General features: G+C 35.5%; 1 protein-coding gene across 1 annotated transcript in view; it reads left to right on the top strand.

Moving 5' to 3' along the window:
• The window catches only part of Ktn1 (kinectin 1 (kinesin receptor)), a 79,078-nt gene that overhangs the window by 21,248 nt on the left and 42,093 nt on the right, over window positions 1-15,737 (top strand). The window contains exons 9-18 of the mRNA XM_013012212.1: window positions 324-411; window positions 3,620-3,786; window positions 4,357-4,425; window positions 5,939-5,976; window positions 6,701-6,791; window positions 7,118-7,186; window positions 7,787-7,824; window positions 7,981-8,062; window positions 8,446-8,514; window positions 12,786-12,838. Coding sequence (XP_012867666.1) covers window positions 324-411; window positions 3,620-3,786; window positions 4,357-4,425; window positions 5,939-5,976; window positions 6,701-6,791; window positions 7,118-7,186; window positions 7,787-7,824; window positions 7,981-8,062; window positions 8,446-8,514; window positions 12,786-12,838 — 764 coding nt within the window. The remainder of the gene's footprint in view (window positions 1-323; window positions 412-3,619; window positions 3,787-4,356; window positions 4,426-5,938; window positions 5,977-6,700; window positions 6,792-7,117; window positions 7,187-7,786; window positions 7,825-7,980; window positions 8,063-8,445; window positions 8,515-12,785; window positions 12,839-15,737) is intronic.

Here is a 15,737-nt window from a genome sequence, read left to right as displayed (position 1 = left end):
TCTTTCCTTCCTTCGTCCCTCCCTCCTCCTCCCACCTCCCCCTCTCCTCCTCCCTCCTCTTCTCCCCCCATTTTTTCCCCCTCCCTCTGCTCTCTCTCTTTGGTGCTGGTTCTAGGGCTTGAACTCAGGGACTGGAGCACTGTCTGTGATCTTTATTGCTCAAGGCAACTTGAGCCACAGCTGCACTTCTGGCTGGCAGATTATGAACATTATGTTTTATTAAAATGTAGAAGATAAATTGTTGTAAATGATACAAGTAGAAAATGCCTTGTTGAAGTCTTGTATTGGTGAGGATTTATCCTTCTCTCATCTTAAATATCAAGGTTCAATTACAAGAAGCTGAGAGGAGATGGGATGAAGTTCAAAGCTACATTAGGAAACGAACAGCAGAGCATGAGGCAGCACAGCAAGGTAAGGTACAGGACATTAATGTCAACTATGCATGCAATGTTTTATCCATCTGTGAGGAAGAGGATATTTGGCATTTTGGTTTCTTCTACCTCAGTAAAAAATAGCTTTTAAAATCTACTAGTTTAGCCTAAAACATCAAGTTGTAGGCAAAATTTCAGAACACATTATGGAAATAGAAGACTGTTTAAAAGCTATTAAAACCTATTAAAAAATTTTTTTTGGAAGTGGCACTGTGACTCAAGTGGTAGCGTGCTTGCCTCAAGCTGAAGAGCTGAGGAACAATGCATTGGCCCAGAGTTCAAGCCCCATGACTGACAAAAAAAGTTTGTTTTTTTTTTCCTGTAGTTTCCTCCTTTGGCTTCCTTGATCTAACTCTTCTTTTCACTTTTTGTTTCTAAGAAAAGATTCATAAGCTGGGCATTGGTGGCTCACACCTGCAATTCTAGCTACTCAGGAGGCTTAGATCCTGAGCATCATGGTTCAAAGCCAGCCTGAGCAGGAAATGTCATGAGATTCTAATCTGCAGTAACCTCCAGAAAACTGGAAGTGGTGCTATGGCTCAAAGTGGTAGAGTGGTGGCTTTGAGTAAAAGAGCTCAAGGACAGTGCCTAGGTCTTGAGTTATGAGGAGAATAGTAGTGAGAAGATTACCTCAAGCAGTTTTATTGAGCTATTTAAAAAACCTTAACTTCTACTCTTTACTATTCATAATTTGAAGGATCCATCTTGGAGATAATGGAGCTTGTGTTCTATATGTTATTTATGTCTCCACTATTCTCTTTCTTCCATAAAAGAGGGAGTTCCAAATAATTAGATAGAATTTTTGTCTCAATAGACTTTTGATTTTGTCTGAATCCTCTATCTCTAGAATAACTATCTGCTTAATGTTTAAGTGTACAGAAGATATGTAAAGGCCCATTTCTCTTTTTTTGTTCTAGTCCCGGGGCTTGAACTCAGGGATTATGCACTGTTCTTGAGCTCTTTGCTCAAGGCTAATGCCCTACCACTTGGCACAGTTCCACTTGCAGCTTTTCCTGGTTAATTGGAGATGAGACTCTCATCTCACAGATTTCTGCCCAGACTGGCTTTGAATAGTGATCTTCAGATCTTAGCCTCTTGAGTAGCTAGGATTATGGGTTTGAGCCACCTGTACCATGCCTTTTTTCTTTTTTTTTAGGCTAATATTTCATATTTTATGTCCCACCAGTGAAGCACAGAAATCTCACTAAAAGGATTAAAACTATAAGTGATATAACTGTTGAAAATAAAGTCACTTACTAGCTGTAACATTTCAAATTTTCCCTTTTGGTTTTAGTGTTTTATCTTCCTGTTTCTAAGCAAACATGTCAGTACCTACACTGGTCTCTCTTAATAGAAATCTGATTATCTATTGGAGAAAATGAGGACTTACTTCCCACATCATTTCTCCTTCCTGTTTGTCTTCTCCTGTTTGTCATTGGTCTGAATTGTTAATGTATGTTTTTTGATTGTCAATATTGATTATACATTATGTATAGTAGAATGCTGAGCCAAGCTATATGTAAAACTGATTCTTTCCTTTAGCAGCTGTTTATTTTCTGGACCTAATTATTGCTTTATTGCCTACTTAAAAGTTACTTTTATCTATGATTAAACTTCTCTTAACCTTTACACCCAGTCTAACCCACCCAACTCAGCCCATCTCTCATCCTTATGTTGTTCAACATATTAACTTTTAGAAACTCACAATTTTTTTCCTGGCTTATATTCTTTGTTCAGTCTTTAGTTTTCTTGTTCTATTTAGTACTTAGATTGGCTCCATAGTTGTCTTCTCTTGAGATTACTTTTGTCTTTCTACCTTTTTTTCTGGATCTTTTGTTATGCTTGTCTTTCTTGTTTTTCTCCTTCATTTAGTAAAGTACTTTTTTTTTTTTTTGCTTGAGAGTATGCTGAGAAATACGTAGAGGCCCCACATAACTAAAAACATTTTTATTCTCCTTTCAAGATGTAGCTGGTATATTTACTGGATGTTAAGTCTTAAGTTGAAAATAATTTTCTCTACAAAATTTTGAAGGCATTACTTCCATTTTTTAACTTTTATTCTTAGTAGTTTGAAATTATGTTCTCAGTTCTGTGTTCTGCCCTTTATCCCAAATATGACCACTATGTGTTTAAGTTTTAAGTTACATTTTAGTTTTGTTCCTTTTGTCTTTCTTCAAAAATAGAGATAGAATTGCATACATATATCTTTTTATCCATGGTTGTAGTAGTGGTTTCCCTAACACTCTGCTTTTTAACTTGTTGATGGTATGGGCCAGGGAAGCAGCTCTCCTAATATCTGGTATCTCCTGTCATTAGCCTTTCTTGGTTTTAGAGCTTTATAAATTTTTTTTTGGTAGTTGTTCCTCTACTCTACTAAGTTAGAGATTGTTTTAACATTTACTTTGTCTTTTGTGAAATGAAATAAAAGTAGTTCATATTTCTCATTTTCCTAGTTCTTTTATAGTTCTCTCTGTGAAATGACAGAAAAGTTATCTATCATTTTAAATCAGGACATTTGCCAGCCTTCAGACAATAGATTTCTTCAGGATTTTTCTTTGTAGCAAAATACAAGGCATTTTAAGGTATCCGAGTTCACAGAATTTAGAAGGCACTCATTGGAATAGTTTTATTAAAATAACATTGAGGGAAGGGGAATAATAAAATGCTGAAACAAGGACACAGGATGACCCATTGCAACAATGATATTCACAAGACCCTATGTTGGAAATGAACTTTATACTTGCGGGGGTGAGGGGACTGGGGGAAGAAACGGGGGAGGGAAGGGATAATAGGAGAAAAACAAAAGAGAGGGTAACAGTGCTCCATAAGAAATGTACTCATTACCTTATTGATATAACTATAACCCCTCTGTACAGCATCCTTACAATAAAATTAAAAAAAGTAACATTGGGGAAATAAAAAATAGGACTAGGACATCATATAATAGGTTTAAAAAGTTTGTGCACCATTCAGTATATGATGTATGCCCACCTTTGAGTATAGTTGTGGATATACATAAAAGTAATCTCTGGGCTTAAGAAGCTTATGCTAGCAAAATACATGAATTAATGCAATATGATATGATAAAAGCAAAAGGAAGTGGGGTAGACACTATGAAGTTTTCTAGAGGAGATGATTCCTAGAAAAGGAATGAAGAGTCCTTTGTAAGATGTCATATTTTGCTGCAGATTTGCAGAGTAAATTTGTGGCCAAAGAAAATGAAGTGCAGAGTCTGCATAGCAAGCTTACAGATACCTTGGTATCAAAGCAACAGTTGGAGCAAAGACTAATGCAGCTAATGGAATCAGAGCAAAAAAGAGTGAACAAAGAAGAGTCTCTACAAATGCAAGTTCAGGTATCATTTTTACTTTTATGAAAGTAAAGATTAAATGTTAGGTATCTAGAAGCGAGAATAAAATTACTTTATTCCCAATTCTGGATTGATGGTAACACTTAATCTTACCCAGTATGTTGTTTTTAAAGATGTGGTTATCCACAATTTCAGACTCTTTGTAAGAACAGCAAAAATGTACCTTATAAATTAACTTAGAGTAAATGCTTAACCATTGTCTTTTTTTCCACTTGAACTCAGGGCCTAATACTTGCTCTGCTGCTGAGCTACATCTTCAGACCTTTTATTGCCCTGGTTATTTTTGAGATATAGGGTCTTGTGTTCTGCCTGGATACATGTCTAGACAACAGTCTGCCTATTTATGCTTCTGGAGAAAGGGGCCCTAGGAACTTTTTTTGTCCTGGCTGACTTTAAACTATGTAGTGTAAGCCATCGACACCCAACTTTAATCATTATGTTAAATAAAAAAAATCTAAAGATGCCTTAAATAAGCTGGCAAGTAATTTTTCTTGTAGTCATTGGGATATTTATTAATAGCACACTCTTTCCCTTCTCTTTGGCTGTTATTTATAGGATATTTTGGAGCAGAATGAAGCTTTGAAAGCTCAAATTCAGCAATTCCATTCCCAGATAGCAGCTCAGGTAATGCCTTTTTAGAATTGCTTATTGTTAATGATGGCTTCTCAGCCATTTAAACAGTCATTTAACTGGCACTGGACTAGGCTAGTTATTGAATCAATGAAAGATGATCCTGAGTTCCAAACATTGAGTATTAAAAGCATAATGCTATGGGAAAACTCAGAGAAACTTAACATTAATTAATTGGAAAGGGAAGAGTATTATAGAGCTCTTATGATGTGAGGACACTATGTCCACAAGCCTTTTATAAAATAAGAGGAATTGGGGCTGGGAAGGTAACTCAGTGGTAGAGTGCTTGCTTTGCTTGCTTGGGCCCTGGGTTCGATTCCTCAGCACCACATAAGCAGAAAAAGCCGGAAGTGGCGCTGTGGCTCAAGTGGTAGAGCGCTAGCCTTGAGCTGAAGAGGTGAGGGAAGCGCCCAGGCCCAGAGTTCAGGCCCCACGACCGGACCCAAAAAAAAAAAAAAAAAAAAATAAAATAAAATAAGAAGAATTAATCAAGTGGTATCTAGAACAATGGCTTATGTATTAAAGGTATTCATAAAATACTGACTAACATGGGGACAAAACAAGCTCATGTACTACAGAGCTAGTAGTGAGTTAACTATAGTTTTCATTATATTTGCAAAAGAATCTGTTTCAAATTAGTGGTAAGTGCTCCAAAGTTAAAAAAATGGTATTATTAAGACATTGTTCTTCAGCAACATTATTTATTGATAGAAAGACTTTAGAATGCAAATGATCTAGCATTAAGAAAAAAAGAATGAGAACTTCCAAGTTCTTGATTCCATAATATACATACCATAAATTTTAATTTAACTTCTAAATTGTAAATGTTGCTTATAGCAAAAATACTAGATTAAAAGGTTGACTTTTCTGTGTGAAAGTGGTTTTAACATTAAAAACTTATTATTGGGATTCACACAAGTTCAAACTCAAAAGCTTTGAACATGTAATTTATTTGTAGAGACAATGGCCCAAAATGAGTTGAAAAGAACATTTAGGAAAAGGAGCAAGTTGTATATACATGTAAATTACCAACTCAAATTGGATCAAGATGTTTAGTTATTTGAGAGGTAGCTGTAGAAAATATATCAGAAGTTACTTAGAGAATGCTATAAATAGCTTTCACAAAGTAAAAGGAAAGATGAGTCTGAGTATCACCATACTTAATTAGCTTAATTATGAAGTGGATTATAAGGAAAAGAAGCACAGGAATGCAAAATGACTGTTGTGGTTACTTTTTCCTATATATTTGTTGCTTATCAGCTGTTCCAGGCCTGGCGATTTGTTCTAAAAGTCTTGTGGTATATAATTCCCTAACACTGGTTGTTGGTGATCAAACTTAATTTCAGAGTGATAGTTATTCTGTATTAAACACTCATCATTGGCTAGATACTTCCTTAACAACTTTATATGTATTACTTTTTCTTAGTTTTTAAAGCTCTATTGTGATGATTATGTACAGTGTTTAAGCTTTCTCTCATCCTTTTATGTTAATGTTTTTATTTCTTAGACCTCTGCTTCAGTTCTAGCAGAAGAATTACATAAAGTGTAAGCCTGCCTTTTCACACTTCTCTTAATAATTGTTTAGTCATCACTAACAGATACTTGTTAGATACAACACTTAAGATTAGCTTTGTACTTTAACCTATTTGATAAATACTCTGAATTAGATTTGTAGAACTTTTGCTTTTTAAAATTTCTCTTCTGTAGTATGTTCTCTAAACATTATGCTTTATGTTTTGATAGCTTTCTCATTAAAAAAAATTGGGGAAATTTTGCTTTATTTGGAGTGTTGGCAATTATGTGGAAAAGGTAATTGTGTTTTGAGAGTAGTAGAAACAAATTAGTTTCTGTTTCTGATGGGAGGTATATCCACTCTTTCTAGCTATGTATACTTAAAATTGTTTGTTCATTGTACTAATATTAATTTTACATAGATTTGAATCATTTTAGTTGAGAAGATTTGAAATTTCTAGACTTGTGAGCTTATGTTAATTCACTTCTTTGTAAAAAAATAAAAAAATTAAAAAAATTCACTTCTTTCACCTTCAGTTTTAAAATGAGGTGTATATACTTAAGGAGTTATGGTAGTGCTTATGGCAATTATTAATAACATGAAAAGGGACTATAGAAATAGTCTATATTAGAACTACTTAAGTAAGGATGACTTTAAGGCTTTTAATTCTTTGATCTTTGACTTATGATATGATATTAGTTGGTTCATAAGTTTGTAAAATGTTTATTGAAAGCATCAATATGTTTCCTCTTAAAGGATTGCAGAAAAGGATAAGCAGATAAAACAGACTGAAGATTCTTTAGCAAATGAACATGATCACTTAACAAGTAAAGAGGAGGAGCTTAAGGTACAGTAATTCTTGTAAATAGCTACAATATTTTATAGAACTCAGAATTGAATTCTGATTTTTAGTCAGTATGAGTTTATATGAAGAATTCTGGAACTCATTTGAAAAGTGTCCATATCTCTTCCAAATTATAAAATCTTTAGTGCTAAGGAAAAATTCAAAGAGCTTTAATCACATGGTGTGATTCATATAATTTAGGAAATTGATGTTCCTCTTTCTGACTTAGGAAATTTGTAATTTGAGATGTTTGCTTAATTCTTACGTAGAACAAGATGTTTTCTAAATTTTCAAGTCTATTAAAATTTTCTGTTTTTTTCTTACTCTAGAATATACAAAATATGAATTTTTTATTAAAAGCCGAAGTGCAGAAATTACAGGCCCTGACAAATGAACAGGTAGATTTGCTTTAGAGCATTTACCTCAGACTTTTAATTTGTTATTATTTTGATTGATGCTTGAGCCCTAGTTTTGTTTGTGAAATTAATAATGATAATGGTTACTTCTGTTTTTCTTTCTGTGGGATATGTTTCTGAAAGTATCTTCTGTTTCTATTTCATGTAATGTTTGGTTCAATGAATTAATTGTGAAATACCATGAATCCATTTTAAAAAAGAGTCTAGTGAACTAGCTTCTTTAGCTTTCTGCCAAGTTTTCTAAGAAGGACAAACCTTTTATTAGGATAAAAAGTGACTAAAATATTTGGCAGCAAAATACAGAATGTATGATATTGCTATAACTTGAAAATGCATGGAAATGTAATATGTAAAAATAAGTGAGAGCATAGTATTGAACATTTACTTTGAGCTAATTTTTTTGATGTTTCTTTTTTGAATTTTAAAAATTTTATTATCATTAAGTCCTTGTACAAAGAGGAGTTGCTATTTTACAAAGCAGTTTATAAATACAATGCATCTTAATCAGTATTACCCCTTTCAGTATTCTCCCATCCCTCCCAACCCACCTGAAATAAAATTCTTATTTTATTCCAAATGCAGGCTGCAACTGCACATGAGTTGGAGAAGATTCAAAAAAGGTAACTAAACTATGATATATACAGGCACTCATATATTGATGTTCTAGTGTAATTTTGGTAGAAAGTACTATCCTATAACTGATAGTTGTATACTTAGCTTCCATGTAAACTTCTGAGTGTCTAAAGTAGTTTTAATTGGTATTTTTTTCCTCATAGTATTCACATTAAAGATGATAAAATAAGATTGCTTGAAGAACAGCTACAATGTGAGATTTCAAACAAAATGGAAGAATTTAAGGTGTGTAACTGAACTTGTCTGCTTAGTGTTTCTAAGCAATACTATAAACTTTCATTTGTACTGAACCTAGAAATATTTTGTAACATGTTTCCAAGGTGAATATGGGAGTCTTAGATAAATAGTAAATTTTATCATAGCCTTCTTGCCTGTTCTGTAATAGACTTTCATAATTTAGTTTACTCGAACCATTTTTGACAGATTTTTCATTGGCGACTTTTTTGTCTCCACTATTGAGCATCTGTTGCTGCAACAGGGAACATCCCAGTGTCCCAGTGTCCAGTGGGATTAAAGTTTTGTATCAATGTGTTATTGGCCTGTCACATTATAAGTATGTAAATCTATTATCTCTCTTTCCTTAATAAAAATGGATTTTTCTCCCTTAGATTCTAAATGACCAAAACAAAACATTAAAATTAGAAGTACAGAAGCTACAGACTCTTGTTTCTGAGCAGGTAAGGCTTTTCATGAATTATAAGGTACAAATATCCATTATACACTAATACCTGGTATGCTCTGTCTCTATATCTCTGTGTCTCTGTCAGTCTGTCTCTGTCTCTTTCTCTAGGTCTGAATTCAGGGACTTATTAAGGAGACTCACCCACTGAGCCTTACCTCCAGGCATTTTTGCACTGTTTATTTTGAAAGGGCTCACTTTACAATTTTTGCCTGGGCCTGCAACTAGACCTGACCTTCTTGCAGTGAAGCTAGGGTAACAGGTACATGCCACCATGCCCAGCTTATTCCATTGCGAAATGGATGCTTGTGATGAACTGTTTTTTTTCTTAATTAATCAGAATTCTTCAGTCTCAGTCTCCCATGTAGCTGGGATGACAGTAATATACCACCATATCCTGGAATTGGTTGAAAAGTTGCCTCTTGAACTTTTCACCAAGGCTGACCTTGGAGCTCTATTCTCCTTCAGCCTCCCAGGTAGCTAGAATTAAAGATGTGTGTCACTATGACTGGCTGGTGCCTCTAAATTGGCAACCAATTAAATAATTGAGAAGTACTCCTTCAGCTTAAATGTTTTTTTTTCCCTCTCCCTTCTTTTTTTCCCTTTTCTCTTTTCCCTTTCCTTATTCTCCTGTTCCTTTTCCCCCTGTCCCTTTCTCCTTTCCCCTTCTTCCTCCTTGGCAATCTTGGGCCTTGAACTCAGGGCTTGGGTGCTGTCTCTGAGTTTTTTTGCTTAAGGCTAGTGTTCTACCAGCTCGCCACAGCTCCACTTCCAGCTTTTCTTTGATGGTTAATTTGAGATAAGAGTCTTATGAATTTTCTTGCCTGGGCTTCGTTCAAACTACAAACTCAGCCTTTTGAGTAGCTATGACTATAGGCATGAGCCATCAGCACCCAGCTTAAATGTCTTTTAATTGCATTTTTATTCATCTTGTGCTTATCACGCTTCTAAATTAAAAATGTCAGAAGTATTAAAAAATGTAACAACAATTTATAGGTATGGAAGTCTTATATTTTTGGAGCCTCAATTTTTTTCATTCAGGCATCCAGCATTTTGTCAATTGTGAGGCTTGAACTCAGTGCCTAAATGCTATTCCTGGGCTTTTCTACTCAAGGATAGGGCTCTACCACTTTGAGCCACAGTGCCATTTCCAGTTTTCTGGTGGTTAATTGAAGATGAGAATCTCATGCCCATGCTGGCTTTGAACCACTATCCTCAGATCTTAGCCTCTGAGTAGCTAGAATTACAGACATGAGCTGTTGGTACCAGCATGGTTTCTTAAAAAGAAATTGGAAAAAAAAAAAAAAGAAATTGGGTTTGAAACTTAGTACCAATGCTTAAAAGCAGAATAATGGTGATCAAATTGTTTGGCATTCCAGGTCTGATATCAAGCTTTTATCCTAAGTTTCTTAGATTTAAAGAAGGGAAGATTGCTTAGTTTAGTGCTTTGCATGCAGAATGCTTCTAGTCCTCCATCTTTTATAATTTTTTCCTATCATTCCTATCCACTTATATACTCGTCTATGTTTATAGCAAGAAGTTTAAACTGTAGCACTTTTTTTTGGTGGTGCTTAGGTTTGAACTTAAGTTCTTAAAGCTTGTTGAGCAGATGCTCCACCATTTGAACCATGCTCCGAGTACATTTTGCTTTTGTTATTTTTGAGTGTCTTTTTCTGCCCAGAGTTAGCTTCTGCCAGGATTATTCTGTTTCTGTTTCCCTAATTATTGGGATGACTGGGGAACACCATTATGCTTAGCTTTTTATTTGTTGAAATGGGTTCTAATGAGTTTTTTTGCCTAGGCCACACTGGCCTAGGACTATGATCCTCTTGATATCAGTCTTTTAAGTAACTAGTATGATTGAAGTAAGCTTTGAATAAGCATGGCTCCATAAACTACCACCCAGTACTGTCGTTGTTTGGCTTTTCCTAAGTGTTGACTGCCATACTTTTCACCTACACAAGTCATTAAGTTTGAGCTGGGCATCAGTGGCTCACATCTGTAATCCTAACTGCTCAGGGGACTGAGATCTGAGGAATGCAGTTCGAAGCCAGCCTTGGTAGGAAAGTCCATGAGACTTTAAAAAAAAAAAAAAATATATATATATATCTCGTAAAGGTGATATACAGGCGGGTTACAGTTACATAAGTAAGGTAATGAGTATATTTCTTTAAGTTCATTTCCAACATAGTGTCTCATGATTATCACTGCATTGGTTCATCCTTTGTCCCACTGTTTTTGTGATTTCCCCTTCCCTTGCTCAAATCAGGTAAACTTACATACAAGACAAAGGGTACAGAAATAAAAAACAGTGACAACAGGGAATAAACCAAAGGAAACAAACAAAAAAAAGAACTGCAAACAGTGTAATTAAAAAACAAACAACAACAAACCTCTTACTTCCATTTCTTGGGGTTCATTTCGATAAGTATTGTTTTATATAGTCATATCTGCATGCTATTGAGCCATTGTGATTCTCTGCTAAGAATATCCTAGACATATTCTAGTTATTACAAATGAGGGAAACCATGCAGCTTATATTTCTTTGGGTCTCTCTTACTTGCTTAATTTTTTCCAAGTCTTTCCATTTCCTTATGAATGAGGTAATGCTATTCTTTCTGATGGAAGCATAGAATTTCTCTGTGTGTGTGTGTGTGTGTATGTGTGTTTATGTGTGTATGTGTGTATATGTGTGACTGTGATTGTGATCCATTCATTTTGATCCATTCATCTACTGAGGGGCACCTGGGTTGATTTCATTTCTTAGCTATGGTAAATAATGCTGCATTGAACATTGTTGTGCTGGTAGCTTTGCTGTGGCCTTGTTTGCAGCCATTTGGGTAAATACCCAGAAGTGGGATTGCTGGGTCATAGGGGAATTCTATGTTTAGCCATATTGTTTTCCAGAGTGGTTGAATAGGAAGTAGTGCTGTGGCTCAAGTGGTAGAGTGCTCACCTTGAGCTCAAGAGCTCGGGGATAGTTCCTACACTTAGAGTTAAAGCCCCACAGCTGAAGAAAAAAAGAAAAGGAAACAGTGGTTGAACAAGTTTACATTCTTACCAACATTGTAGTAGCGTTCCCTTTTGGCCATATCCCACCAGCATCTGTTATTATTTGTTTTCTTGATAATGACCATATGGCCAACATTTGTATTATTAGTTTCCTTGATAATCACCATTCTAACTGGGATGAGGTGGAATCTCGCTTCTATTTGCATTTCTTTTATGGGCAGAGACTGAGACTCTTATCTTCAATAAACTGCTCAGAAAAAGCCAGAAGTAGTGCTATAGCTCAAGTGGTAGAATGTTACTCTTGAGAAAAAAGCTTAGGGTAGTGCCCAGAACTGGGAAAAACAAAACAACAAAACCCAAACAAATTCCAAATCATTAAGTTCTAGTTTTTAAAAAATATTCTAGAGGGGCTGGGAAGGTGATTCAATGATAGAGTGCTTGCCTTGCGTGCATGAGGCCCTGGGTTCGAGTCCTCAGCACTTCATAAGCAGAAAGAGTTGGAAGTGGCACTGTGGTTCAAATGGTAGAGTGCTAGCTTTGAACAAAAGAATCTCAGGAACAGCACCTAGGTCCTGAGTTCAAGCCCCAGGACTGGCCAAAAAAATATATATATTATTTTTTTTTTGCTGGTTGTGGGGCCTGAACTCTGGGCCTGGGCACTGTCCCTGAGATTCTTTTGCTCAAAGCTAGCACTCTACCACTTGAGCCACAGTGCCATTTCCACCTTTTTTTGTGTATGTAGTACTGAGGAATTGAACCCAGGGCTTCATGCATACAGTTCAAGCACTCTACCACTAAGCCATCTTCCCAGCCCGCAAAAATCAATTTATTACGCATTGCTAGCATTAATGAAGCCTCTATGTAAAGAACTGAATAATTATCAAAACCTTTTATTTTTCTGCCACTAAGCCACATTCCCCAGCCCTCTAGATACCCTTGCTATAAGATGATACATTAGAAAGGGTGCATGTTTCCATAAATAATAAATTTTTGAAATGTGCTTTATGCAAGTATAGAACTGAAGTAGTTTTTTCTAACATCTGTTTACTTGTTAAGAAATAATTTACTTATTCCCCTTCTCATTGTGCAAGCAAAAAGTAACAGGAGAAAATGTTGAAGGGACACTTAGTTTAAGTGACATGTAAGTTTTATTCTTAAATCTTAATTCTTTGTTAAGAATATAGCTTATGAAAGATATAACATTTTATCAATTATAAGAATCTCTGACCAGGTGCGATTGTCTTTGTCTTAACACAGATATTTGGGCTGAAGAGATTAGGTTCATGGTTTGAGGCCATTTCAGGCACAAAGTTAGTGAGCAAGCTCCCCTTTACCAAATAGGTTAGCCTGATGGCACATATCCATGGCCTGAGCCAACAGGGTAGAGGATCTTATTCTTAGACTGGTCAGGGCACAAAGATGGTACCCTACTTGATAAATACTAAAGTCAAAAACAAATGGGGGAATAGCTCCAGAGCACTCCAGTCTAATAAGCACAATAAAGACCCCGTGTTTAATTCTAGTACCACCAGGGATAAAAATAAGAACCCTCATCCCAATTACCATCTTTGAAAACTGAAAGAAAATGATGGCCATATGCATATTATAGTTTCTGGGCATAGTTTGGTTGACATTTTAAATTTTTATTATTGAAATATGTAACAGTGATAGCTTTGATTGATAAAATACAATATACATATTGGTGTGTGTTAATTCTTACCCAGGAAAGCAGAATGTAGTTTCTCTGTGTTTTTCTTTCTAAAACCAGCATCAGTAGAGGTAAAACAAATATTTAGAAACTTCTAAATCTTTCTTAGAATTTCAACTTTAATAGTGTCCATTTAACATAAATCCTGACTCTTTACAAAACTTTTAGCACTTTTAGCTGGCAATATTCCATCATTAGACAAGATTTGAAACCATCAGGTTTAAGTCTTCCTTTTACTGAAAAATTGTGTGATACCTCGAGAGTTGCCATTTTAATATCTTAAATAACATTATGGGTATCATGTTTTCAATATTAACTTTTTTTTCTTAGCACCTGTGGTTCATGCCTACAATCCTAGTTATTCAGCAGGCTGGGTATTGTGTTCAAGGCTAACCTGGGCAGGAATGTCTGTGAGCCTCATACCCAATTAACCACCAAAATCTTCAAGTAGAACTGTGGTTAAAGCTGTAGAGCACTAGCCTTCAGCAAATAAAACAAAAACGACCCCCCCCCCCAAACAAGTAACAAAATGCTCAAGAAACAGCATCCAGGCTCTTAAGTTCAAACTTCAGGTCCAGCATATACACAGGGGCATACGCATATATAATTCCATGTTACTAAGAACTTACAGTTCTTATGTGTTACTGAGTTAACTTTCTTGTAAATGTTATCTAGTATAACAGTTCTACACACTCTACACACTCTTAAATACTCTGTTAAAAGGACAACTTTTTAGTATCTCATAAGAAGTTTGTCGTTATTTGTTAGGTTTGAAGCTGGTATTGGGGCTTAAACCCAGGGCCTTGTGTTCTAGGTTGGCTTTTTGGCCCAAGGCTGGAATCTCTACTTTCTAGATAGTTTTTTTTTTAATGTTCCCAGGAAAAAATTTCATAGCCACATTTTTTTATTTATGTAAAAGAATTATTACTCATCTTGAGTAATGCTGGTCGGCCAGCATTTTTCAGTGAAGGGGTGGCATGATTTATTCTAGTGAATTTTAAAATTCAATGGTCAAGATTATTAAGTAAAAGCTAGGCAGTTTCCTCTCTTTGCCTTACTGCTTGGTTAAATTGAATTATGGAAGAATTCTTTATATTATATAAAATGAAGGCTTGAAATCATCTAGGAAGGAAATATTTGGGTTTGGACTAATAAAGTAAAAATGTTGGATAGATCTGCTGAGTCAGTTTTGTGCAATTCCGTTATTTGATGAGTTGAAGACAAAACTTTAATTAGACTGTAAGTTTATCAAAGGTAATCTAGTTCATCAAATGTGTATTTGCTAGTTGAATACATGTTAGATACTTGTCTATATGCTAAGGCTGTGGAGATGAATGAGTTGAGTGGAGATAGATGTGTAAAGCAGAGAAGTTGTAAGCCAAATTCCTAAACTATACAGCCAGATTTAGGGGATAAGATAATATATTCTAGTTGAAGGAGAAGGGGAGATGCGACACAGGACAACTAGCCTGTGAACAATGGCCATGAATTTTCCAAAAAGCTAAGGGCAATCCTGACTGAGGGAAAACAGTATTAAAAGTCATGACCGTTTTTGGCAAAACTGATATATTTAGTACATGCTGAGATAGTGCAGGAAGTGCAAAGTACTATGTCTGGTTGAGTAGAGGACTACGCCAGTAATTCTGAAGCACTTTGTAAGGATCATGAACCTAATGTAATCTATCCTAAGCTAGGATTACAGTGTGAGTCATCAAGTCTAGATATTCATTAAGGTAGCATTTCTCATTTATGCCTGGACTGGCCTGAAACCTCTGTTCTTCCAATCCTAACCTCCACTACCTGAGTAGCTAGTATTTCAGCAGGCCTGAACTACCAGCAATAAACTTCAGTGGTCTTTTAATACGTACATATTTTGTAACCCATTAAGACCAAAATATACATTATTTTTTAAAATGTTTGTAAACTGCTTGTAGCAACACAAACCCATCTGCTTATAAAGCATTAAAACATGATGCATAAGCTGACCTTTCCCCTTTGGCCCTTTTCCTAACATTCTCTCGTACACACAAGTCCCCATTGCTATGCTAAATATGAGCTTCTTCTCTAGTAGAACTCTGAACAGCTAAGCAGATTGACCAAATGGGTTTGGGATCTTTCTCCTCAAATATTCTCTTTTATACACTACTTCTCCCATACTCTCCTAATCTTGCTGTTTTCTTAATTCTTACCCATCTCAGTACCACCATTTTTCACAAACAAAACTACTTTTTTTATATTGCTAATTCACATCATATGATTCTACTTAAAAAAAACAAACATATTTCTAATGTTAACCCCTTATCATTAAGTGCCTGAAGCTCGTTGGTTTGCTTTCAACATCTAAAAATATCACAATGCTTGCAGTTCAAAAAGACTGCTTAGGGGCTGGAAAGGTGGCTCAGTAGTAGAGCGCTTGCCTTGCATGCCTGAGGCCCTGGGTTCGATTCCTCAGCACCACATAAGCAAAAAGAAAAAAGCCGGAAGTGGCGCTGTGGCTCAAG

The sequence above is a fragment of the Dipodomys ordii genome, unplaced genomic scaffold, assembly GCF_000151885.1.
Source record: "Dipodomys ordii isolate 6190 unplaced genomic scaffold, Dord_2.0 Scaffold16, whole genome shotgun sequence".
Lineage (NCBI taxonomy): Eukaryota > Metazoa > Chordata > Mammalia > Rodentia > Heteromyidae > Dipodomys > Dipodomys ordii.
The sequence above is the reverse complement of the archived record's forward strand: the minus strand, read 5'-3'. Positions and strand labels throughout refer to the sequence as shown.